The sequence below is a fragment of the Falco naumanni genome, chromosome 6 (assembly GCF_017639655.2).
Source record: "Falco naumanni isolate bFalNau1 chromosome 6, bFalNau1.pat, whole genome shotgun sequence".
NCBI classification, from domain to species: Eukaryota; Metazoa; Chordata; class Aves; order Falconiformes; family Falconidae; genus Falco; species Falco naumanni.
The window spans coordinates 91,503,867-91,530,316 of NC_054059.1; the positions used below are offsets into that span (position 1 = coordinate 91,503,867).

The 26,450-nt window shown below is 40.3% G+C and overlaps 1 protein-coding gene across 5 annotated transcripts in view; it reads right to left on the reverse strand.

Moving 5' to 3' along the window:
* Window positions 1-6,759: 6,759 nt before the first annotated feature.
* SOS1 (SOS Ras/Rac guanine nucleotide exchange factor 1) overlaps window positions 6,760-26,450 on the reverse strand; it is a 51,973-nt gene continuing 32,282 nt past the window's right edge. For 4 of the 5 annotated variants that reach the window (XM_040599485.1, XM_040599484.1, XM_040599483.1 and 1 more), the window contains 14 exons: window positions 24,981-25,108; window positions 23,352-24,007; window positions 18,126-18,207; window positions 17,588-17,710; window positions 16,913-17,016; window positions 15,541-15,763; window positions 14,807-14,926; window positions 14,316-14,478; window positions 13,853-13,970; window positions 12,330-12,502; window positions 11,267-11,383; window positions 10,822-11,086; window positions 9,700-9,818; window positions 6,760-8,352 (listed from right to left, as the gene is read on the reverse strand). In XM_040599485.1, coding sequence (XP_040455419.1) covers window positions 7,864-8,352; window positions 9,700-9,818; window positions 10,822-11,086; window positions 11,267-11,383; window positions 12,330-12,502; window positions 13,853-13,970; window positions 14,316-14,478; window positions 14,807-14,926; window positions 15,541-15,763; window positions 16,913-17,016; window positions 17,588-17,710; window positions 18,126-18,207; window positions 23,352-24,007; window positions 24,981-25,108 — 2,880 coding nt within the window. In that variant the 3' untranslated portion in view covers window positions 6,760-7,863. The remainder of the gene's footprint in view (window positions 8,353-9,699; window positions 9,819-10,821; window positions 11,087-11,266; window positions 11,384-12,329; window positions 12,503-13,852; window positions 13,971-14,315; window positions 14,479-14,806; window positions 14,927-15,540; window positions 15,764-16,912; window positions 17,017-17,587; window positions 17,711-18,125; window positions 18,208-23,351; window positions 24,008-24,980; window positions 25,109-26,450) is intronic. The other variant, XM_040599486.1, reaches the window with a different exon arrangement.

A 26,450-nucleotide genomic window follows, 5' to 3' on the forward strand; every position in this document is an offset into this window, starting at 1 on the left:
TAAGTTTCCGCTGTAAAGCACTGATGCTGTCAAGGGCTCTCATGCTTGTGCCTTTGTTCTCACATGTAACACCACTTCTGTCCTTCATACAACAAACTTGGTCCTCACACTTGCCAGGACAGAAACAGGACAAAGGGGAAAACCTACCTGCTAACTTCTTCTAGGTGAGGAAATCCTTCTGAAGTGGCAGACTCTCGCTTGTAAAATGCACGTGGATTTTAGCTTCTGTTTTAGTAATTTAAGGGATGGTCAGAATTGATGGTTATTTCTTTCTGATCCTGTATGAGTTCTTACTTCCAGGCCTGTACTTCCATTTGAGATGTTCTTGTACCTACTTAGAATCTGCAAATGTAAATAAAATGAATGAATGATGCTCAGCACCACACAAAACCACACCTCTTACAGGATCTGATCCAACTTTACCTTTAGTGTACGTGTGTGCTCTGGATTGTTTTTCTTCCTGTGCCAAATAAATGTTGCTTTTAAATAACACCGTTGCCTCTTTTGCAGTGAATCAGCCATTAAGGTCACATCCTTTAAAAGAAGACACATTATTTCTCAGGTCCCCTTCTGAGGCAACGTTACTTACAAATCCTGTTCCCCTGCACACACAGTCACGGGAGAAGCCTGTTTCCATATGCCTGGTTCAAAGACCCAGCACTCACCTGACTCACTCTCTAGGCTTCTGGTCAAGATCTTGCTGTTGGTGCAGCTCACTCTGACGTTTCTTCAGCTCCTTCTTCCATCTCCTTTAGTCCTTCCACTGCTTCTGTACAGACACATGAGTTTTCACAAAAAAAATCAAAAATTTCATGAGTCTCCTCCATGGACATACACGCCACTGTGATCCATTGATCACAACTCTGTATGTGATTCATCGATCCAACTCTGTAAGAGATCTCAGTATCTTCCTGTGTATCACAAACATCTGTCACATACCATGTTATTTGAAAATGTAATTCCAGTTCTGACTGCTAACACTACCTTACCATTGGCACATTCTCAGCACGTCCAAAACAATGATGCCACAGAGACAACTCAGCCCGCGGAGCTCACACCTCCCCACGCCACGCGGCACCTGCAAGCGCATGCAGCATTCCTCCCCCTGCTCCGCATCTCCCTGCGGTGCTGCATCACTTGGGGACAACTGTCTCAGAGATTAGATCAGGGATCCTCAAACTCTTTAAACAGACGGCCGGCGCGGATGAAGTGGCAGGGACTCATCTGCGGCTGCTTGGTTTCCCCCCCAAAACCCCTGGCGGGGAGGCGGGGGGGTTCTGTAAATACCGGGGGCCGGATTGAGGACCCTGGGGGGCGTATCTGGCCCACAGGCCGTAGTTTGAGGACCCCTGGATCGAGAGTATGCCAGCAGAGTTTTGAATCAACAGCCCAAATGCAGTTTTACTCTTGTGCAAATCTAGTGGGGTGCTTCCTCCTCGGATCCCTTTCCATCACGGATGCAGAACATGCCCATCAGCTGGCTGCCAGGGAACTGCCAGCACCTGAGGCAGCCCCCAGCAGGACACGCTTCTCCTCATGGCTGTGACTCTTCTAGGTCACCTCTCCATGGCTACACTCGCTGCTTCAGTCAGCCACCCTTGATCCTCCTCAGATTATGGCATTTCCTTGGATTACTTTATGACTTTCAGTGCTGGTCCTCTCACCACTTCATTCCTCTAAACCAGCGTAAATGAGGCTACTTCTAAGTTTGTGTAACTTAAATACTTTCTCCTACTTCTTTCTCCCAGAGCTGCAATGTATTGTGGCTTCCCCTGCAAGTTCTTAGGCTATTCTCACCTCAGAACAAGTCACACACATGTATAAATATTCCTCAGTAAGGGCAAAACCCACTTCCAACAGGGTCCAAGGAATCCAGCTGCTTTTTTCAAAGTCTGCACAAGGCTGTCAGGGCCCCTTGTTCACGCCTAAACAGGAGAGGATCCATGGGGCGCACACAGCATTGTCTTTGGCCACTGTTTGGTTTTGTGGGGTGGATTAGATGGAGGAGGTGACCATGAACCTTCAGCAGTTTCTCCTTGCGAGTGGTTTTCATTCATTCACTCTCTTCTTTGAAAGCAGATGTTTGCCTATCGCCAGATGCAAGATATTAAACATGATGTGCCTTTATTTACCGTGATCTGATTCAACAAGGAGATGAAATGCATGATCTTACATTAAACTACTGACCTAGAAATTTCACACAGTAAAATTCAAGAGACAGTATTTACCCATAGATGGCAGCTCCTTTGACACAGTAAGCTGTAACTGAAAGCTGCAGAGCCGGAGCAGCACCTACAGTGAACAACCCTGTAGCAGAGAACAACACAGTTAAAAGATGCTATTTTGTGTGCCCTACTGTACGCACACCTCGCTGACTTGTCGCCTACTCCAAATGGTTCCTCTGCTCACAAGCTACTGCATCTTTTAGTATTTTACTATCCTGAGTAAAATCTATTTCTGTAGAAGACGCATGATTGTCCGTAATATAAAGCACAGAGTATTTCAGCTTAAGGAAACCAGTCTTGGACTACAAGGACTTTCAGTGTCACTTACACATTCAAAAGTGTACACTCCTGGGATACATAAGGCTTTTTTTTTTTTTTTTAAGAAAAATATTTTTAGAACATTTGTTTTAATGCTGAAAGGTAACAGCCACTATTAAATTTTCATTTAAATGCAATCTGAATACCACTGCAGACACAGCAAATATCACCTACAGACAGGTATACACGTTGTCAGATGTGCCAGCTCAAGTTTAGCGCTTTTTTTTTTTTCTTTTTCAACTGGACTGACACAGCTTTTAACATGTACTCATTCTGGCAAGTAACCATGGCATCAAAGGCAAATGTACACACACACGCACACCAGAATAAACTTAGAACCTAAAATTTGTTCTTTCACAAACAACAACAAAAAAAGGCTTATTCTAAAGTAGATTCTAACAAGTATGTCCAAAGCAATTCCAGCAACATGCCCCTGATCTACCTTTGCCTAACTTGTTTTAAAAAATATTACAGATGTTCTTTAATAAAAGGCACATTTGGCTGCTACTGAAATTGTCATGCATCTAGCATATGTTTTTTTTGTTTTATTTTTCCCCTTTTAACTTTTCAGCTACGTGGTACAGGATTTCACATTTGCTGGGGGGTGGGTGGCGGGGTGGAGAGTGTGAGTGTGTGTGAGAGAGTGAGCGAGAGCGAGCGTGATTTATTCTTTACTTTGTTTGCCCTATAATGCTGCAGCATTGGCAGCAGTTGGCTTCTTAACGCACTATTTTCCACTGAAGGCAAAAGGGAAATTTGCTTTCAGTCGACAGAAAAATGCACGTAACAGTGGGTTTTTTAACAGAAAATAAGACATGGAATTCACAAAGTTAGTTAAAAGGGCTTTTGTTTTTACAGCTATATTGGGCCACAGGTTCCCCTCCTTAATGAATAATAACTAAAAAGGCTTTAGCCCATGCATCATCTAGGTTTTGAAATGACAATTCAACGACTAAAAAAAAGGGTATTTGGCAGGGGGCGAGGGACAACCCATAAGAATTTGTAAACTTTTTAATATCATCTTAAAACGGTCTTTCTGAACAAGTTCCTTCCAGTTGGAAAAGGCTGCGAGGAGAAAGTCAAGGAGGGTCTTTTATATACTGCAGCTAATTGCACTGCTCACAGAAGTGAAGCAGTAAAAAACATTCTGTTTAACTTTTGCGTAATTTGTAAGACAAACATTCATGAATGAGCTCCTTTCTAGTTGACCTTCGATTGCAGCAATGCTAGAAATACCAGTAGTAGGGGCCACCTCTGTAAAATGCCACGCTAGTTTGAGAAGATGGCCACAAACAAGGGAACCGATTCTCACTGTAATACACTGGCTTCGCCACACAGCCGGCCGTGACACACATTTGTTCCAGCACCTCTTCAGTCTGAAAAGAAACTTCCCTGTATGTAACGAAATAAAACCTTCTCCCTAAAGCACAATGATCTACCGCCTTCAGCAGCAGTACTTCCAGTGACATCACCAAGCTCAAGCTGGAACCAGACGCCATTCAACAGGTCCAATTAAGATACACACAATAGAAAAATAATTTATCATCCCACAATGACAATCTAAACCTTGAAGGATCTAAATCCAGTGCGTTAGCATAAGCACACTCTTACTGAGACAGACTTCTCCCTCCCAGATTTAAGAAAGCAGCATATTAGAGAAACAGGTTAGCCTACACTGGAGATGGCTTCTGGAGGATGGGGTACTCAAATGCTTCTGCAGTACAGATCCTGGAGCGGGATAATGGTCTCTGTTAGCACACGGTTGCAGAAAAACATTGCAGGGGCTGCTGAACGTCATGGCCACAGCACGTACCTTGGGGTCACCAGGCAGTACAACAGCTGACTTTCCATACAGCATGCAGAACAGAAGGAAATGCACGGCAGTTGCAAAATCACAGAATGGTTTGGATTGAAAGGGACTTTTACAGGTCATCTAGTCCATGCTCCCTGCAATGAGCAGGGACGTCTGCAACTAGACCAGGTTGCTCAGAGCCCTGTCCAGCCTGACCTTGAATGTTTCCACAGATGGGGCATCTACAGCCTCTCTGGGCAACCTGTGCCAGTGTTTCACCACCATGTGTGTCTCACCAAAGTGGAGCAGCGGGGCAGAATCACCTCACTTGACCTGCTTACCACGCTTTTTTGATGCAGCCTGGGATACAGTTGGCTTTCTGGGCTCCGAGTGCACATTGCCGGCTCATGTCCAGCTTTTCGTCCACCAGTACCCCCGAGTCCTTCTCTACAGGGCTGCCCTCAATCCCTTCATCCTCCAGCTTGTATTGACTGATACCAGGGGTTGCCCTGATCCAGATGTAAGACCTTGCACTTGGAATCCTAGCACTTCCAAATGTCCAGAGGGCTTTTCTGAGCTAACACACAACCATGACACTGAAAGAAAATGAACAAACTCAGGTTATGCTTCACTGTTGCACTAGACTACATAAAGTAGAAACCCTGAGGTGAAACAGCACAAGTTGTGAAGTACTGCACCTACAAAGTTCTGTTGCCCTCTGTAATCCTGTCTGCACCGTCTGCAGTTGTTTCGGCTGACTTTTAGCCATACACCAGCATTCTAGAGTAATACAGCAACTCACTTAGCCTCCACACAAGCATGTTTCATTGTCCAGGCCACATCATCATCCCCGGCTACACCAGACCATCCCAGGTCATTTCACCAAGGAGAGAGAAAGCATCACTAGAATTATTTCGTTTTCTATGTGAAAAGTACTAGTACAAACATGGTCCAAATAAGAAGTCATTCCAAATTAAACAATTATTAAAGCAAATAAAGCTGTCATTAGACAAACTAGTGGCTTAGCAGTTGTACTCAAAACTCCTGTCCTAAATGAAAACATTTGATTCCCAACGCTGTCTCTCCTGTGTGCAGCTGAGCCAACACCATGATTTGCGCACTGTATGAGCGACCCAGTCTGCTGGGCTCCAAAGCACTTCTCAGTTAGATTCTTGCATGGTGACCACTATCACCTGCTGTCCCAATACCTCACCAGTTAAGCACTTCTAACCTCAAAGATGTGAAACCACATTCCCCATTTCACAGGGGGAAACAGAGACCTACTGACATTCAAGAAATCTGTTGATTAGCAGGATCCATGTGAGGTATCTCCTTCTGGCTGAGCAACCCAACTGCTGGATCCTTCCTTCTGCTTGGTCTGACTTGGCTGCAAAATAGCACAGACAAGAGCATACAGAAGAAGAGATACAGATCAGCAAGTCTAAATTTAAGGTGTTTTCCCTGGTAATCCACCACTGAGCTAATAGTTTAGATGACATTGCCAACAGTATGCCCATCACATTGTTTATACCTAAAGAACCAGTAACCTGAACTATGCCTCCTGTAGGGTTTTTGCAAAGCTCCCGTGTAAGATGAGGTCTACACATCTTCACTTTTTCTTCTTTTGCCAGAAAAATGTTTCAAAACAGTGTTGTTAAAAACATCAAGAAGGAATACAACTGAAAAATTTCACTATTTGACAACAATGAAAACCACCATTCTTTTTGATGAAATCAGAACACTTTCTGAAATGTAATCTGAAATGTAACACACCAAAGGATCAGGGGCCACCAATCAATGGCACTGCAGAAAGCATTAAAACAGGTGATTTCCATCGTCATTCGGCTGACTCCATCTCTAATGACACAGCTTTCCAAGACACTGAAACACATTCTTCTTCCAAAGGAGAAACGTGATACAATCTCACTTTGACCCATGAGCCATATTAACTGAAGATGAGATACTTTGTGCTTCATATACATAATGTAGTTGAGATTACAGAGCTTTTCTTCAATGCCTGCCAAGCATTACTGTCACAGTATTGTCTAGAGTTGAATAGCAGGTTTATGGATGATCCACATCACGGTACTTATACCGGTACATGTTCTGTCATGTGTATTTTGGACATTAAAAGCTACTGTAAAGATTAATATAAGTTTGAATTTTTCTAACAAGTATCATACAGGAGGTGTGAGAGTTTTATAATGTATAATAATTAACTTTGAGAGTAACCCAGCTTCTCAAATGTTACTAAATTATTACTTTGTAACACATGCCCAAACTGACTTCTCTTAAGACTCTTATTACTAAAATCCATACACTGAACTAGGAAAAATATGTACCACAACATGTGCTTTTATCCTCTTCAGCGTTTTAACTGAAAAACTGAGTCATACATTTGTCCATGTAATAATTTAACGTATGTCAGCCAAACATATCTGTATCTTTATTTCAATTAAATTAAAAACAATCTGCAAGTATATTTATGCAACGTTCACTATATACACATGATTTATGCAACTGCAAGGCAATTCTATGTATGCTGATTAATCTATTGTTAGTAAAACATGACAATAGCTATGGAAGTTGACCAGTGAGTGCTCCTTTTCACAAGTGACTGTTTTCATGGCATGACTGAAAAAGAATAGCTACTAGCCATGAAATGGATTATCAGTAAACCTTAAAAAGAATGTGACATAACCTAGAAGAGATTAACAGTCTTCTAAATGTAGTAGTATATTTACTTCGGATGATAGTGCTGTTTTTTTTTAAAAAAAAAATTCGCTGTCATCTTAATGATGTAAAACTTTCACCTGCTCTATCTAAAGAAAGCAATAATTAGACATTATGCTTCCTGGCAAAAATTTATTTTTGAACTGGCACCGTAATATTTCAGAAAATAATAATAAAGTACCTCTTTGGTGAAGCCTAGGTACCCCCTACTACTCATTGTAACAACTTGTAAACAGGACCGCAGTACAGTGCTTTGCCTTAATTCTACCTCAGTTAGGTACCACAGATCTTCCTCACAGTCCTCATAATTTTAGGAAGGTATTTCAAAGCAGGGAGTAAAGCAAAAGGAAAACTAAGAACGATATAAAGTTCCCTGTTTGAGATTTAAAAAAAGTGCATAATGTCTTCATTCCAAAAACTGTGACACTGCATGGAACTGATGGATAAAAGACTGTTTTCCTTCCTGTACTGGACACTACTGATCATTAACACAAACACAGTCTCTACTCATTGGCCAAAGAAGTCTCTCAAGTCTGTTTTCTGCTACAATCAGTTGCCCAATTACTTTAGAACGATGTCCTGCATACTAAAACAAGAATAGCAAGTTAACCGGTTTTTCCACTAGAACGTCTGGTTTTGCAATTCCATTTCTGTACACTGCATTTCCAATCTATTAGAGAGTTTTTAGTGTTTGGCATACACATCCTGACTCCTTGGCACCACCAGGTTCAGTGCATCCATTGCCAGCAACAGACGTAGCACCAGGAACATGTGACTCCCAGCGCAAGGGACAGTTCAGGAGGAGTGGGCATTCTCCAGCAATGGTGGTCCATCTCGATGCATCGATGGGTGTGTGTGCTCCCTTTTATAAGTTTTTGGAGGAAGCTTTGGGATATGTTGAGAAGTGCTTTGTCGTGGAGGAACAGGTGGTCCAGCAACAGAATGGAGGTCCACATCTTGTGGTATCAAAGGTGGTGATGGAAGATGCCTCCGTGCTACATGTGGAGAAGGTGTCTGAGGGGGAGTAAACGGAGATGGGCTGTTTGGGAAAAAGGTGTTACCAAGTTCGCTTTTTCTCCCCAGTGGTGGAGGTTGGAGGTGTAGTGGTGAGCTAGAGAAAACATCTGGAGTTCGCACAGGTTCTCGTGGTGGTAATACAGGAGGGCTTTCAGGGGGGTCGGAGATGCAGGTCCGGTCAGACACTGAGTACCTTGGTGAATACACTTTAGAGGTTGGCTGCCTAGGAGGGATTGCTGGTGGGCTGTCCAGGTGCGCAGAAGTAATCTGAGGTACACAAACATTGCATTCAATAAAATTTTAGAGTGGCAGTAAAGAACAGGACCCTGCTGTGAAATGGATGCAAAGCTCCTGCCCTGCAGACTGCTCTCATCTGGTTAAAAAGGAGGCCCAGCAAGCAGGTGCACAATGAAGATGGGGAGTAAGGAAGGGAAAGGGAGTGGCGGTACCCGAAAAACTTGTTTCTCAGAATGATGTGGGCAGAAAAGACAGACTGGATGTACAGGGGGAAAGCAGGGATATATCAATACACAAGTTAACAGCCAAGGATGAAGGAATGAAAATGCACAGAGAAGGACAAAGGCAAGGCAAAGAATGGTCAAAGCAACAGTTTCCATGCTACTTCCAGATCTGCTTGCTGGGTAGGTCTGGATACCCTCCACCACCTCCCCACTAACAAGCACTTGAGGTGGGTAATAGCAACAGGTATTTCTCCAAGAAAATGAGCAAAAGGGAGAGGCAGGTGATGCTGAACAGGGAAAAAAAATAAAACTATGCTCAGAAGATGGAATTAAGTAGTCAGAATTATTGAAGTGAACAGTTCCCAAGCTGCAGACCACAGTGACCGGGTAACCGGTCTCCCACACACCACCATGCATATGATGTTTTCAATTACATTTTGGTGGAAACACATGCGTTAAAACTCTGCTGGCTGACAGCAGTCACCTGTAGTCTGAAAACAAGAACTGGCTGAAGAGCCATATACAAGCCCTCTTCAAAGACACACATGCTTCAAAGTAACAGAGTGGGATTCTCAAATCCACCCAATTCTCTGAAGTCACAAACCAGTTCCCATTGAAATCAAGAGACAATTGACACTGTCCACAAATAAGGCTGGACCAGATCCCAGATGCCAGACAAATGCAAAAGGAAAATGTAGAAATGGCTCAAGCAGGCAGGCAGGACAGGTAATCAAGAAGGGAAAGAGAGCACTGAGCACCACAGCATCAGGGTCAAATATTCTAATGAACCTTTTCAGAGGACATCATTCCTATCCTTCAGATCTTTACCCCCAAACTCATACACCCCAAAATGATACTCTAGGACAAATTACTGCAGATGGAAACACCTGCCTGAAGCATCAAGTTCTCACAGGCAATGTCAGGGCCTGAGCATAGCAGATCAGTAGAAAAGAGACATGTCTAACTCTAGATTAGGTCCCGCCTGTGAATTTTCATTTGTTTGGGGTCAGGACGTGAGGCAGAGCTATGAAGGCTTGAAATACATGGCTGCTTGCTCTTTCATATACAGTTCTTAAAAAATAAATATACTATCTTTTATCATATCATGCCCTCTGCTCCCAGAAAAAAAATGCCTTTTTTCCTTCTTTCTTACTTTTGATGGGGAAGATTCAGCTGGGGCAGATTCTGGTCTTCTTCGTGGAGGAACTGGAGGGGGGACATGAGCTTCATCTGAATTTTTGGTAAAGTTTATGGATGACACAGAAGCAGATCCTAGCAGACATTAAAAAAAAATAATCCTGTTAACGATAACTTTTGTTCAACTATTCCTTTATTGCTGCCAATAAAGGTGTCATAAACAACAAAGTAATTGCTCATAAAGAGAAGCATGAATCTAGGTGTTAAAGACAGACAATCCTCTATCTTGCAGCTTTCAGACAAACTGCTTTTCTGAGCTGCAATCACCTCTGTGACCATCAGTTCCTGCACATTCTTAAGTAATCCTCGAGACCAAAATCACACAACAAAGTTGTTCTTCTATCACACCACCACTAAAACAATATCCTGAATCTGCATTCAATAGGCCAAGCCCAACAACTACAAAACATCTTCTCAAGAGGTATTCCAGAGGTCTGGCTTGGACAAGCAGCAATGTCACTCCTCTGCTCTTAGCAAAGTCATTTCAGCTAATTGCCACAAGCAGGTGAACACAGGACTAACCTTGTATTTCCTCTGAGCCTCCTTTCAGGTATGAGGGCTCTATGTCCACTATTAATTACTGAAAGCACACCTTAAAATATGAGATTCCTTGTATGTTGGTGAAGACAGAAGAAAAACAGTTGTGGATGGGTCCTGATGGATTTAAAACAGGGAAATACTGATTTCTGCAGGAAAGCCATCCATGTGCACCAAAACCAATTTGTAATGGCCGACAGCAGAATAAGGCACCCATAAAACATTTGTTTATATTCTCATTGTTCACAATTAAACAGACGTATATGGGCCCTAAAGATATATCTCTGTCTTCCATTTTGACAGCCTCTGCAAAGACATGTAATACTTTCTATGTAATACACCTAATTCTGTTCAGTTTCTCCCTTTACAATAAAAACCTATTTAAAAAAAATAAATAAAACATGTTAAAACTTTTTGCTGCTGCAAGGAGACAAAAGCAACTATTCCTATAACCAATTTAAAAGGCTAAATATGATTTCACCTGTTTAACACCAGAAAATGTAATACACCCATTCTTGGTAGACTATCTAGGAGCACCTACTTGAGTGGAAAGGACTTGAAGGATCCGAGTCAAACACACTGCAGGCATCTGTAGTACTTGAAGTAGCTGAAGCAGGGGGAGGGGTCAGAGGGGTTCGGGGAGAGTTTGGTGCAGATGCTGTAGTTTCAGTCTCACTCTCTGGGATACGGCTGTAACTAATTTTCCTTGGCTCCTGCTGCAGTGGTGTAGGATGTCTCATGGTACCTGGCCTTGGATTAGAGGGACGAACACCTGGGGACTTGAGAGGATAGCTGTATTTTTTGGGCTGAAATGACAAAAAAAACACCAAAAACCCCAAATCAAAAGGCCACAAGACCACCTAAATGTAACTTTGTATTTATGAAGTTAAGAGATCTAAAATTACTTCTGCTATCTGTGAAAGACAAACATAAGCATTTTTTTAAAAAAAAATAAATTAAAATTTAAAAATATATTAAATACTAACAAATCTTGGTGGAGGCTTGACATTTCGTGGCTCTATCTCTAGTGACTTGTTGAACAGATAATCTGTAAATTCTGTTTCCATGCTGTTTCCCATTGGATTCAGGTTTTCAAAAAATCTCTGAAATACAAGAAGGTAGAAAACTTGTCAGATAAGCTACTTCTTAGTAGCTCAGTACTGTTTGTTTCTACTGCACAAACGATCCCGACTGTTCCAGAGAAGAAAGAAAATGCTGGAGTCAGAAGTAATAATAGACAATTTTAAGTTATTAAATCTGTTTGTTGCTGGCTCTTTGCTGGACATTGCTACTGCTAACCTAGCATCTGCAAAACAACTCTGCAAGTACCCTAAATACCTTCTGCAGTGCAAAAATCAGAACAAGTTAGCTCAAACACTTTCAGAAGCAGCTGTATGTAGTCCATCTTTACACTGATGCAGCGAAGACTGCTCTCGCAATGCATTCTGTCAAAAACAGGTAACAAAAGAAAATCTTGCAGAATTTCTTAAGATAACCTGTCCTATGACCCTCTGAAAATATGTAGCAGGGAGGGAAAAAAAGCAGGGAGGAAGAAAAGCAAACAGAGCGAGGACTCCTTTTAGAGCACACCACAGACCAAGGAGAACAAATGGCAGGAGAAAGAAAAACATGAGCATCATCACTGCCAACACATGATGTAAACTCAGTGCTATGAGGTAAACCTGGAAACATAAAGGCAGTGTAGCGGAGGAGGAAGACGACAACTGGGTTCACAGGACAAACAAATGCAACTGTGTCAATGACAGTGAGAATCTGGCTGTTCCTGTTTAACACCGATCGGTAAGAAGATCTATCTACCAACAACCCAATAGCTGGGGAAAACAACAACAAAAAAACAACCAACCCCAAACCCACCAAACTGCAAGTACCGAGCTTTCTGCCCTTTCTTACAATGATAGGTCTTCTGCTCATCACTGGTGCAGTCTGATTGAGTCTATGTGAATTCAGTCTATCCTTATGATCTACCAGCTGACAAAGTCGCCATAAAAGTAGTTCAGTGCATGGACTCAAGGAAATAATGCCACTTACCCTGATGTCAAATTCCACTCTTAAACAATATGGCTGGTTCTGGTACTGCTGTATCTCTCCTGTTATTTCAGCTACCTTTCTTCTCTTACTGAAGTTTATAAGTTCTTTCCCATGTCGCTTTAGAAATTCAGGGTTGCCTTCTTCTGTTTTCAAAATGTTAGTTAAGTAAATCCCTAAAGGGCACACAGAAGAGGTTCTCAATATATAGCACAAAAAAAGGAGGAAGTCACATGACTGGAATACAAAGAATTCTTGAAGAATTTAATTTCTGCACTCCAATTATTTAGAAAAATTCTCTGTTAAGGTCAATAAGAGAACTGCACCTAATTTTTAAATAAGGGCAAGAATATTTTAATATGCCTTTTCCAGAACTGCATTTTTTGCATCAAAATTTCAAAGTCTGTGCATCTTTCTATTGTTTAGGAAGCTCACACAACTGAACACTAGTAGCATATTGCAAGACAAGAGTACGCTAAACTCCAGTGATTTAACTCAACTGTTCTGCCTCAATTCAGCTCTACTCTCTTGAGACCCCAACTAAGCTCCCCAAAAAATTACTTTCAGGTTTTGTTCTTCTGTTCCACTCTCCAGTCCTGGCTTTGTAATTGCACCAAATCACCTGAACATCAGAAAGAAATGAGAGCTCTCAAGTCCCCAGATAATGTATCTGGAACCGTCATGGTTCTCTTAAGTGTAACCTGATGGAAATAACGGAAGCTATTCACGTGTGAACCTGCCAACCTCCACCCATCTCTAAAGCAGGACGGGGGTTTCTTAGTTGACCTTATCTTTCTTCACAGAGCTCTGGAGTGTACCTTTCCCCAATATGCAAAAAGCAAAAAAAGCCATCAACACTATATTCTTTCAGTTTTGACCTGACACCTACGCTGGACAAGTGTAATGTCCACAGTTGGAACTGATCTGCTGCAAACATTCAAGCAGCTTGCTAAAGAACAGGAATGCCATGTGCTTAACTTCACAATTTGCTAAACATCCGAAATTCCAAGCAATCTACTCAAAAGAAGAACTGTTAAGTCTGATGATAAAGGGGAGGTTTTCTTCCCAAACTGTGTTTTTATACAAGTAAGACTTTTTAATAGAAATAAGACACTAGTTATTAGAAGCTATAAAAATTAAAACTCTAGCTTTATTTCTTGGAATTCTTGATAGGGTACAGGGTCCTTCTTCCTCTACTAGTCAATGGCAACAATATTTCTAATGTAACCACCTCCCATTTAAGGGATTTATGGTCACAACACAGTTCAAACCACATTAAAAGTAAAAATTAGTAAATATGTAAATAAGATACAACAGATATACTTATTCTTACTGCAAATAACATCTGCAATTTATAGTCACTTTTTCTTTCACATGTATGCAATTTATGTCTGGGTACCTGAAATTTAAACCCAACTATCCTGTTAAAACTGACTTCTCACTATTGTTCATACTTTTAGTCCCCTAGCTCAGTACTTTTCAAATGTTTATGCATGATACAGTTCATTCAAACCAAACGTACTTACCAAAAAAAGGCACACAAGGAGGATTAATGGACCTGAGTTTTGCCAAATATTTCTTATAATGATCTTCACTCAGCTCATAAGCCTCTTCTAAAATCTTCTTCTGGCGACTTGGAATTTGCTAAAGAGAGAGATGAAACAGGTTGACTGGAAAGGCACAGTAAAGGCATAACCCAGCAACAATACTGAGATTAGTGGTCTCCCACTGATATTTAAGTTGGTGACCCTGAGAACAGTGCCCCACTCACTACCTCTTTCTGCCTTTCTTAAGCAAGGATTGATTTCTTGCTGCTGAAATCAAGAAGAACCCCCTCCCTATTACACCCTGATTGATTGATTTGTTGAGGGATTCACCTTCTTTGCTCCTTCCTTGAAGAACATGCTTACTGAAAAGACAGGCTTTTAGTGTAGCTAAGGTGCACTGTCTTACACTCCCATAGCAAAAATGGAAAACATTTCACTGTACCTCAAACGTGTGATCCAGTCTATACACTGCTGCGGAGTTCATAGCACTGACAATCTCAAGGACACCGTTAAAGTTGTTGAGCTCTTGAAAAACTTGAAGGATCTCAATTATCCGGCTCACTACTATTACTCTTTCCTCTAGGTTTTCTGTTTCTACAATGCATCTAAATACACAAGAACATTTGATTCTGTACCAACGTGTTGATGAGTTTTTCAAAATCAAATATTAAATCGTAACACAAACCGATATGAAAAGCGTATCAAATGATCTGACACAGTTTTGAAAAAGTTTCTAGAGATTAAACAGTTGAAAATATTCTAAGAATAAAAAGCTGAGGCCATTACGGTAAAATTCTCGCAGGGAACAGTTGTAGCACCTAAACATGACTTAAAACTGGAATTCTCCCAGAACAGAACTTTTCACAGTATACTTCTGTATGTTCTGTAAATGTCCAGAAATGGCGTAGCTGCAGATTCAGGAAAGTCACTTACTTTTCAAACCACAAAGTGAGGTTAGTTGTGTGCCTTATCATTTTGAGAAGGTTGGGAGAATTAATTTCTTTATCTTCCTTTGTCCACACACTTCCAACTAGTTCAGATGGCTGCACTGCTCTAGAAAAGCATATCCATGTATCAACAAATGTAATCAAAAGCACGAAAGAAGATACTATTTTCCCCAAACCTCTTTATTTCCAGTGAATTTGGAAATAAAGCCTTAAGGTATTGTTTCTATAATGTTAGGCTCCCCACACAACTAAGTGACTGTATTTCTACACTTCTTTTTTTATTGTGTAAATATGTCTTAATTTATGTGATTAACCACCTCTGTTCATCCAAATGAAGCGTGAAGTCTACAGCTCATTCACCATAATAAAATGTGAGCTTCCAACACCTGAACAACCTCTCACAGACAGCTGGCGAGATCTGACATGGTTCATAATTTGCTTCACAAACTAGAATATGAAAAAATTAATCTTCATACTTCTCAAAGGTTGATCTACTCAGAAAGTATCACAAGAAATCTGCAGCAAAATGCAATTAACATTATGCAGTCACATGTACTGCATGTTAACTTGGGGACGATAAGACAAATACTGTTTTTCAGAATTTATTTTCAGAAAAAACAGCAATTAATATACAGCACTGGTGAAGTCCCTTGACCTACTCCAGGGCTTCACATCAGAGGCCCACAGAAACAATGTCATGCTGGAGAATACTTTGGTTACCTGTAAAAATCTGACTCAAGTAAAGTGAGCTGCCGAGCAATTTCTATTGGATGCAAAGTGAGCAAGTCAAAAGTCTCAGTATGTCCTGGTTTGCTTATGTGCCATTCAATTGCCGGAGGTGGGCTCTCAAAAGTAATGTTGTGACTTGGCCCAATGGCTTGTGCCTGCTTTTTCCGGTTGATTATCTTTGTGATCGACTCAACCCATTTCTTCATTGCTTTGCCTGTCACACAGAGAGAAAACGACTATTTATTTACTCTCGATACTGTTTTTTCAAAGAGGTAAGTGTAATTTAGGAAATGTTGGGTTAAACCCCAAAACCTACTAAATTAAAGCAACCATATACCCTTTAGTAGCACATAAGTGGTGTTCTCATCCAAGTCTCGAAGCACTCAAACATATAAAGAATTCCTCAACAGCCAATGCTGAGCGTGCCAGGTTTGCCCAAGCACAATTCAGCACACCCACACGAGGCTCCTTCTCCAAATGAGGTGTTTCCCTTTCTCTTCTGACTTTACAGTGAGTTTTGGGAACTAACCTTCTTTTGCACTTCTTTTTCTTCTTTGCACTTCACTCTTTCTTCTTCTAAATGCAATTCCTGAACTTTATAGTTTGGGCAAGAGTACACGTTTACTTCAGATAACACAGAAGAGCAAAACAACAAGAAGCTTCTCCTTCTAGTGTGTTTAGCATCAAAGGTCAGAATAAAATCTAAAGGCCAAATGCTGGTTTAGCTCTACACTGTACGAATTTCACGCATGAGATGGCAAGTCCATTGAAAATTTACCAGTAATCTACATTAAACTAGCTGGCTTATTCTCCCCCTACATTTAATTGCTAAATAACCATTAAATACTTCTCTATCATAGTATTTTCCTACAAACTGCTCCTGTAGCTGTCTCCGTTTTTGTTACAAAGGAACAGAAAAGATCTGTACAATCACAAGTGGCAGGTGTCCTACAGGTCTACTATGTACTGTGAAATAGCTGGAAAACGCTTGCTTCAAAGAAATAGTGGTTCCCACCATCAAAATTTTGCAAAAGTTACCCGCCTATAGTTTAAGAGGACAATCAAAACAATTATTCTGTCCTGACTCAGTTATTAGTTTTGCATTATTTCAGTCCTTTATAACAAAACCAATACTTATTTATCAGGATGTAAATAACATTCTTCTGAACAGGGGGACCAGACTGAATAATAGTGGTGGGTGGTGGTGATTTTTTTAAGATTAAGGTTTGTGTTCTTTGTGAAGCATTTAATAAGGAGTCCTGATTTTCTTGATCTGCTCAGTAAAAGGAAAAATGATCCCATTCCACACCTTTGAAAAGGGATGCTTTATGATAAGTGCCAGCATTTAAGAAACCTTAAGTACCTCTTACTGTTCCAATGAATTCCTCCAAACGTTGCAGAAGATCAGCATCTCTTTCAAAGTCATAGAAGTGGTGTTCTACCCAGTGTCGACATACATTTAATACTCTGAAAAAGTAAAGGATAAATAACAATATAGTCTATCTTGATACCTAGCATTTCAAGGCTTTTAGTAGGCAAGGGCTCACAGGAATACCAGAATCAACAGACCAAGTGCAGCTCTGCTACTGTCTGCATTTCTGCATTTCACCAGCAACGAGCTGTAAGCATTTTTCTACTTTTAAATTTAAAGAAGTCAGAGTAATGCTATTGTTCACAAAAAGAACATTATCTAAAATGTTCTCTACCCACATCTCTGTGGCACACTTATGCTGTATAGCCTTGCAGAAACATGGATTAAAAAAAAGAAAGAAAAAAAGAAAAGCGTAAGAAACTAATTTTGCAAACTAATAGTCTAAAACTCAGCACAAGCATTTCCCAAGGCTTTTCATTCCATGATTTCAAGTTCCCACCAGGTTTTCAAGTAGCAAGGTCAAAATGGCTGACTGCCCATGCACGCTCTCCATCAAAGCATCTCTACAAGAAAGGCTGCCGGTATCACAAAGAGCCACAAGATAAAAGATAGTACTTCAAAAAACTTAAGGGAAGTCAGCTTGGCTCACATTGATGCAACACTCACCGTAGCTGCACAGGTTGAATGTACTCTTTCCTAAATCTTTTCAACTCTGCACTCAGAGGCTGGTCTCCGTTCTCCATAGCAATACGATCAGCTTCTGTTGGCTCAGGCTCTGGAATTTCAAATCTAGCGCAGAAGATGAGTATAAGCACTAGGCTATTACATAGTCTTTTGCTCACACTACACACAAATAAAATTTTGATGAAAGATAGCTCAAAATTCATAACGTTTCCACACATCAGAATCTTACATCTTGGTAAGCACACAGGAAGATTTGCTAAATTCAGTAACACAGATTTCAAAGACAAAACCACGGGATGCTGGAAGTTACTAGAGCTACCTGAACAACCCTAAAACTTCTGGATATAACTTGCACATTTCACTTGCAATCGTTGAATTTGACAACTTTTTTAAAAGGGTTTGGGCTTTTAACTGGAAAACTGGAATCTTACAAAAACTCTACTCCAAGTAAAAGTCGGGGTGGGGGGGGGTGGGGAGAAATACACACTTTGTACGAACAATATTTGTAACACTGGCATACCTTTCTATTAGGAGACTCAGCAACTCTTGAGGTTTACAGAAGGATCTATATGTTGTGAGAAAAGTCCGAACAAAGTTGGGATCTAAGACAAAGAATAATTTTACGCTCATGTCAGCAATTACCTATTGGGATTTTTTATAGTTTAAAATAACTTTAGGTATCCCCTAAAATTAAGGATGCCGGCCTATCAATTTACAGAGAAGATTACGTAAACAAAAATTGCTTTGGTAACAATTCAGAACCTCTTAAAATACCAATACAAAGCAGAACTTAAAAACTATTTTTATTCTCTTGAAAATTCAAAACTATTACTTTTTATTTCCCTTCAATTATTAGAAGACTGGATTCCTTTTCAACAACTCTGAAAATAATAAATAGATTATTTTCTTTATGAGCCATCTAGTAAACAACTTTAGTTTTGACAATGATCAGGACAAGAGAGCTCAAAAGACAGGGCAAGTAACTGCATTGGATAGAAATGGCCTCTTCAAGGAGAGCACGTTTTCCCTAAATGGCCCAACTGATAACCAGTTGTGGTGGTTAGGGCAGGCTAGGTATTTTTTCAGCCGAGAGCTATACTTTGAAGTTATATTTACTTCACTTCAAAAAGTCAACAGATTTCATTTAAATTCACTAGTTACATATCAGTTCATTTAAAATATTCAAATGCATTTTAAAAACAATCAGATATTCAAAACAGAAAACCAAAGCGTCTCCCTTAATTATAAAAGCAAAACCATTTGTTTTCAAGTATGAGGAAATGCAGTGACAGCATGCTGGCACTGCAGAGAGCTTACTAGAAACAAGGACAACATCGTTATCACTGAACAAAACTAATGAGTGGGTTGCAATAGCTTTGCATAATAAATCCATAATAATAAATACTTTAAAAACAAACCCCAAATGGTAATTTCTCTAACACAGAGTGGCTGAAAAGGAGCACACAGGACTTGAAGGAGGAGTTCCTATAGACTGTAATGAAGAAAAACGCACCGGCATTATATGACCTAACACTATATTAAGCCATTAGACTTGTTTCCTGGAATATGTATGTTTTTTAAGAGCTTTTTAAAAATCCTCTTTAACTATTTACCAGCATCTTGTCCATCTGAATGCACATTTTAACTTTTTTAGATCCTACTCAGCTCTTCATTTGGGCAACAGTTTAATGTGTCAGATTAACAATGCATTACACATAACGCAGCATTTCCTTGCATTTCTGTTGTATGTTAATTCTCTTTTCTTCAACAATTGGCTATTCTGCTTTACCATCCCTATGTCCTCCATTACACCATTTTCTTTATCATAACACCTCTCCCACCTCTCCTTGAAACTGTACAGTCTAAAATCCTTTTCAAAGGTAAAACTCTGAGTCCTTTTGCACGAAGAATGTCATCCCTGTCCCCATCATCCTCATCACGAAAACACACAATTTTTGTTGTCCTAAAAAACAAGTATAGAAGTAAGCACAGTAATTCATGTTTTCACAGCTTGCATTCTGTACACAGCATACACCCAAAATTAACCTTTTCAGGTCACTGCAAGCTGAGTCACAGATATTGTTATTTACAGGTAGGGTCAGTGTTCAAATCCACGATATATACTGAATTTCAAATGAAGTAGATCAGAAAATCAAACCTAACCTTGTTATCTTACTAGCAAAATCAGTAACTCAAAATAGTGTACACTATACGAGCAAGCGCTAAAAAAATGCAGACAACACTAGTTAGTCAGGATGTCTGCTCATGTGATAATTCTCTCTTCAATACAGCCAATTTGAAAGCTAAAAAAGAACAATAACTTGTTCTACAAGGATTTATAAATAATCACCCTTGAATTCCTTAAGAAAGGAAACGGACACTATGATGACGCACAAGCACTCTCAACATATCAAAGTTTTAAAAATAGAAGAGCATTGCCCTATAGACAAAAAAAAAAAAAAAAGCCACAACTTTCAAATCTTGGTGCCACCTAACTCAGCTGCTCTTGAACAAGAGTCAGGCAAAGGAGGAGATAATGAACACAGAAACACGCTAAAGCAAGTAAAACACACCAGAATATGCAAATAGGGTCAGAATCTGAACTTCTAATGGAAGAGCAGTTTCTCTCACATAAAAATATATCGAAAGCTGCTTCTGAGAGGAGACTTCTCCCTATTTTGCTGCTCTGCCACAGGACGGTTTGGACAGCCTGCCACACTTGCAGGCAGGTGGCTGCCAGGGTTCTCTCCCTGTCCTAGCTCTCACCGTGGCTGGATGCCTCCTACCCCCAGCAGCACTGCTCTGTTAGAGCTAGGCTACCAGGCTTTCCCTGTTACATGATGAAAAAGAGAAATATTTCAGCTGATAAGCTGGTTGGTGTATTGTCAGGGAGGTGAGAGAAGAAAAATAAAAAGCCCCAACCCCCGTATCTACGAATGAGATGGGCTGTGTGTATCTTCACAGATGACAAAAAAGTTGAGACCTGATTTGACTACCGCCTGAACACAGCCCATATACTCTTCAACATGCAACCACCTAAACTGCTCTTCAGCTACTTGCAACAAATTGCTACCACCTCTGCAATTATATCCGTAATTATTCCTTATAGTATTTGACCTACAAAGATAAAAATCTAGAAAAGAGTCACAGCTATGGTAAATACTGTCTTTGGACTGCCAGATCAAGGGCTGCCATGCCGTAACAGTCACACTGTGTTTGAAAGGAGTCACATCAGAAAAGTAAGGGCTTGCTGCTCTGGCATACGAACATAAAGTCAATAAATACTTTTAAGATAACAATCATGCATACACAGTCCTATGTGGGGCAAGAAAGCATTTCTACAGTCTGTAAATGTTTGGCTAGACATCACCAGAGTACTCATCTTCACATGTCTCTAAGCAAAACCAGAAGCCTTGAACTCAGCTGATCTGTGTCCGAAAGAAGAGCTAAAGGGTTATTACAGAAAGTTGTCTCATAAAACGCAACAGAACACTGAATGATTTACATAGTAAATGGACCTTGCTTCCTGTATAACAGAGAATTTTTGGCTGAGTCACTATATCTCTATTTCTTTGACCCTCTGGAAAAGACAGCACAGAATGGTTAGAACGGTGACATTTTTCCTCATAGAAAACCAATGATAAAACAGAAGGTATAGAACGAAAGGTAAGAGTGTTGAGAAATGACATGCAACCTAGCAATTCAGTATCAGGTCCATGTATATTGCACAAAGATCTTCAAGGCTACAAAGGCAGGCTAAATACATCACTATTCATGTATGAATGATATTTATATGATTATATATATATATGATACCTACTCCTGTTGGAGCAAAGAGCTCCTGCTGCCTTCTTTTAGGGATATGGTTTAGTGGTGCACTTGGCAGTGCCAGGTTCAGTTGGACTCTCTGATCTTAAAGGTCTTTTCTAACCTAAACAATACCGTGAATCTAGGACAACCATTTTTATTCTTTTGGCCAAAGTCTTTCAGCCTGTCTCACAGTACCCACATTCTCAGTTTTGTCATACAATAGTTTGGTTAATGTCACACATACCTACAACATTCGGTTTCAAGCAATCTACTTAAATAAGGGCTGTTATAAGCAGGGGTTTAAATGGCTGTGGACGAAGGTGCATCTAATCAATCAATCTGAATACTTCCTTGATGTCTACATGCCAGAAAGGCCAAAAAGACATGCAGATGCAAAAAAGCCACACACGAGACATATTTCAATAAGCCACACGATCCTTAAAAACAGACCTTTCTGTTTTATGGAACTGGAGAATGTAGTTTGTGGCTCCCTGGACAGAGGCAACGTGTGGAGGGCACTGCTAACACCTGGAGCAACGCCAAGGCTATGGCACCAAAGTCCCAGTATGTATGGGAAGGGCAATTCTCAACGGCGTGAAAGTTAGCCAAAGCAAAGCAAAGCAAATGTTCACAAGGGCACTAATAAATCTGAAGTACTATTTTTCCTAATTCTCTGCCAAATACAATGCTAGCTTTAAAAAAAAAAATAAATATATAAATTGCTTAACTTCCCAAACCACAAGAACGTGTCATAAATTATGCCTGTAAAATTCAAAACCAAGAGCTAGAAGTTTATAGTTACAAGAACATGAACACAGGCACTTTTGTGCCTGGTAAAAACTGCCAGCGTGATATTGCGTTTGGGTTTCTAATAAATGCTAGGAAAGCTCAACTGAAGGAAATGTGGAGAAGAGTAATAGAAGTAATGGAGTAAACAGATGTATTTAAAAGCACTTTAAAACCAAACAAAGGTACTAAACTACACTAACTACATTCTGCTTACTCCCCACTTCTTCCAAACAAATATTGCTGGTCTGTGCAGGGTATCCAGTACTGAGCTGCAGAAGAACAATTTAGGATAAGAAGAGTGTAAAGAGTAAAAGGAAAGAAAAAATAAATAAAAGACAGTTTAATATGAGAAGCACTAATACCAAGATGGATGAAGTTTTAGAATAACTGACATACCGGTAGAATAAAAAAAAACCAAACAAACAACAAAACCAGCCCAAAAATCCAAACTAAAACCCAAGCCCATGCTTTTCAGCACAGCTTATAAAAGTCCTGGGAAATTAGCGAGAAAAACTCTATATACTAATGTTGGACTAGATGATCACAGAAACGCCTGTGATGTATATTCAACACAAACAGAAATCCAAAGTCAAAAGTCCTCAAATCAAATCCCCACTGAAATTCTGACTAAGAAGTTCGGAGGCCAAATTATGCAGGTGACCGCTTCCAGCTGGTATTCAGTCTTTTCATTACTTGCCAGCATGGACACAGGTAAGAGTTAATGGAGTACAATTTGTTAACTGAAAACACTGGGCTCATAATTCTTTCCCACAATGCTGGCAGCTTCACGTGCCACCCAGCTTTGGAGAGGGAAGGTAATTCTTGTAGCCTGGGGCATACAGGAAAAAGTATTGTCTAGAGCTAAATTCCTGCAGGCCCCCACCTCCCCATCCTCTGTAAGAGAATAAACTTATCCACATGTATATCCCACTACATTTAGCCAAACAGGTTTCATATTTTTAACTGCTACAGCGGTGCATATTTAGATCTCAAAATCTTAATTCAAAAAGCATGTTAGAATATGGCACTGCAAAGCATATTTGCTTTCTACACACATTAATTATTTTGCTGCATGTATTTAATGCATAAAAAGAAGCACGAACTAGTCACCACCTTGAGTTTTGGCTATATAAATGATGTGCCTCACCTGCATACATGTGGTAAGTCAGCCTCTCAATGAGCTTGACAACAGTTCCTGCCTTGATGATGGGGATTCCAGATTTGGGCTGCATGTTTTCTTCAAACACAATATTCTCTTCAGAGTCAGGTTCTGCAAATCTATAAAGTTCAGGATTTGGAAATCTCATCTGCTCCTCTTTTTCCTCCTGCAACATTGTTACATCCAACATCCTTTCCAGCGTGCTTCTATACTGCAAAGATATCAATGCTGCCATCCAGTTGTTTTTCTCTTCAGCTGATTTAGCAGCAAAAATAACACTGTTCTCATCTTTTAAGATGATTTCAAAAGCATGTCTGTACTCATTAGTGTCGTCTTTATCGTTGATTTGTACCTTTCGCATGAAGAACTTTTCTTTTAGACGATATTCTGCATTGCTAGCACCAGGAAGTCTTGGCTGGCCATGATTTGACTTACAGCAAATCATCAAGCCATCAAACAGAAATATGTGTCTCTCATGCTTTGCTCCTACACGTGTGAGTGTTCCTTCCATGATGAACTCGTTACAGCATTGTCCAATGTCCTTACCCTCCCAACCATCAATGTTTTTCTGGATTTCATTCATTTTCTTAATTGCTAGCTGTTTCCCCTTCATTTGCTGAGTATAGAATCGGCATGCAGATTCACTTCAGTGAAGGATGGGAGAAAGGCAGCCTATTAGTATACATGTATTTAAAAACCACAACCACTATTAACAGCAAAAAACACAAGATCATCTTTCTGAGTGGTGAGAATTCCCCTGAGAATGCAACTTCAGCGCTCAATATCAGCACCATTGCAAGCCTTGACTAATGTTTCTCTTAAGTACCTCATCTGATAAATCTTCTTATCTTCTATGCAACAAATGTTTTGCCTAAACACAGGCAACCAGAAACAGGCAAGCCATTAGCACTTCTTAGCCTGACAAACCACTTATTTCCATAGCCGATAAAACAATTTTAGACTGCATTAATTTGAAAGAAGCATATTCAGAGAAAGTAAGCTGTTAAATGTGTTCATGTCCAAGCCTAAAGACTACATTTCACAGCACAGAGCTTTCTTTGCAAAGAAAATACTGAAACAATTTTAAGAGCAAAAGTAAAAATTTTAACACATTTAAACATCTGCACAAATACTAGCATTAAATCAAACAGCAGATAGCATAATCCAAGAACTCACTACAACAGTGCAACAAAGTACTAGTTATCTATGCATCTATTTCTATTATCCAGTGGTAATTTTAACTAGCCGTTGCTCAAAAAACTCCTCAGGTTAATTACTTTCATATTCAAGAACGCTCCCTTCATCACACAGAAAACCCCCTTAACAACATTTTTAGGTAGCTATTAATATTATCTGAGCATAATTAACCCACAAATGCCGTAACTTTCTACTTACCAGTGAATTCTCAGAACGTCTCAACTACCAGTATGCAAGGACACATAGAAATTAGAACGGTTTTAAAACAATAACAAATTATCTTGGCTTTGATGTCACTTCCTCTGAAAAAGCAGGCTTGTCACAAACTATTTTGTTCATTGTTTACTAAAAGAGGAAACTGGGAGCCCTGGATTTATAGCAAAGCAGAGTAGAAAGCAGGAAAAATGGAAACATGTTTACCTAAGCCTTCGTTTTGCAAGACTTTTGGAGCATATCCGTTCCATACTGCTTTGAAGATTTAGTAGGGCGGTTATTGCTTGCTTTAAGCACTCTTTATCCTCCTCATCCTCACTTTTTTCTTCCAATTGCTGCGAACATTGAAAGTCAAACACAAAAAGTGTTACAAGCATTTTGCTATGTGCAAATCCATCAGTTTGGCCTAGGAAGAAGAAATCCAACCATCTGCTGATTTTGCATGCTCCTACTTGTTACCTTGCCTGACACAAGCAAGAGAGACACAATCATCTGCTAAGAGCTTAATTTCAGCAAAACAGCAGCAGTCACTAGTCTCCCAGATAGGGAAGCACTCAGGCACACATTATTTACCTCAAAACTAGTTTGATTTACCTTACATCTCCAAGAAAAGAACCTATTAGAGGTGTTAAATCTTAAGATGAACAAGTGAGGATGAGATCCCCATACATACTGCTCTACAGCACTGTGTCAAAACTGTGGGAAGCCTGTACATTTGTAACATGTATAAACGCTCCTGGAACAGGCAAGCTGGACCAAAAGCTAAGCAAAACTCCTTCACTGCATTTATAAACAGATTTAAAGGGCTCTCACTTCTTTAACAACAGTCTAACCGATATTTCAGGCTGGAAGGGGCCCTGAAGATTATTTTATCCAACCTCCAGCTCAACCGCAGAGCCAACACAGACCAGGATGCCTAGGGCCATACTGAATTTTGAACTGCTCTCAGGATGGAAAGGCCACAACCTTTCTGGACAATCTTTCCCAAAGTCTGTAACCCCTCATGGCGAGAATTTTTTTTCCTAACAGCTTATCAGGATTTCCCTTATTCACTTTTCATAGTGAAATATGTGGAAGCACTACGTAGCTGCAAGAAGTATTTCTGTCTTCCCCATCCACAGTCAAAGACAGCAGGAAGGCTTCCCCTACTCCTCAGAATGAGTAACCCCACTCCCCCCAGCTTCTCCTTCAACACATTCTGCATTCCCCATGCCACCTCCACATGCCCTTCCAGTGGGCTTATTTCAGTACAGCAGTATCAACAGGACGCCCCGGCTGGATGCGGTTCTCCTGATGCAGCCCTGTCAGTACCGCACAGGGGCCTGCCGGCAACACACTTGCTAGTACAGCAACACAGCCCTCCACTGCTGCAAGCCGTTCTGCTCTGCTGGCTTGCATTCAGCTTGTCATCACCAGGACTTTTTTCCCCCCCGAGAAAAAAAAACCCAAACCAAAAGGAAGAAACAATAACCAGACGGGACGGTGGGAAGAAGTAAATGTTCTTCATTCATGGAGGGACTGCCTTGCTGTTCATCAGAGAGCACCAGCGCATCCAACTATGGCCAGCTTGTAAAACCAGGGTACAGAAGTCCCTAAGTACACAGCCATATTAATGCCTTCATATACTAACGCAAGTCTTTTTAAAGGACAACAAAAACATAATAGTTATAAACTAAA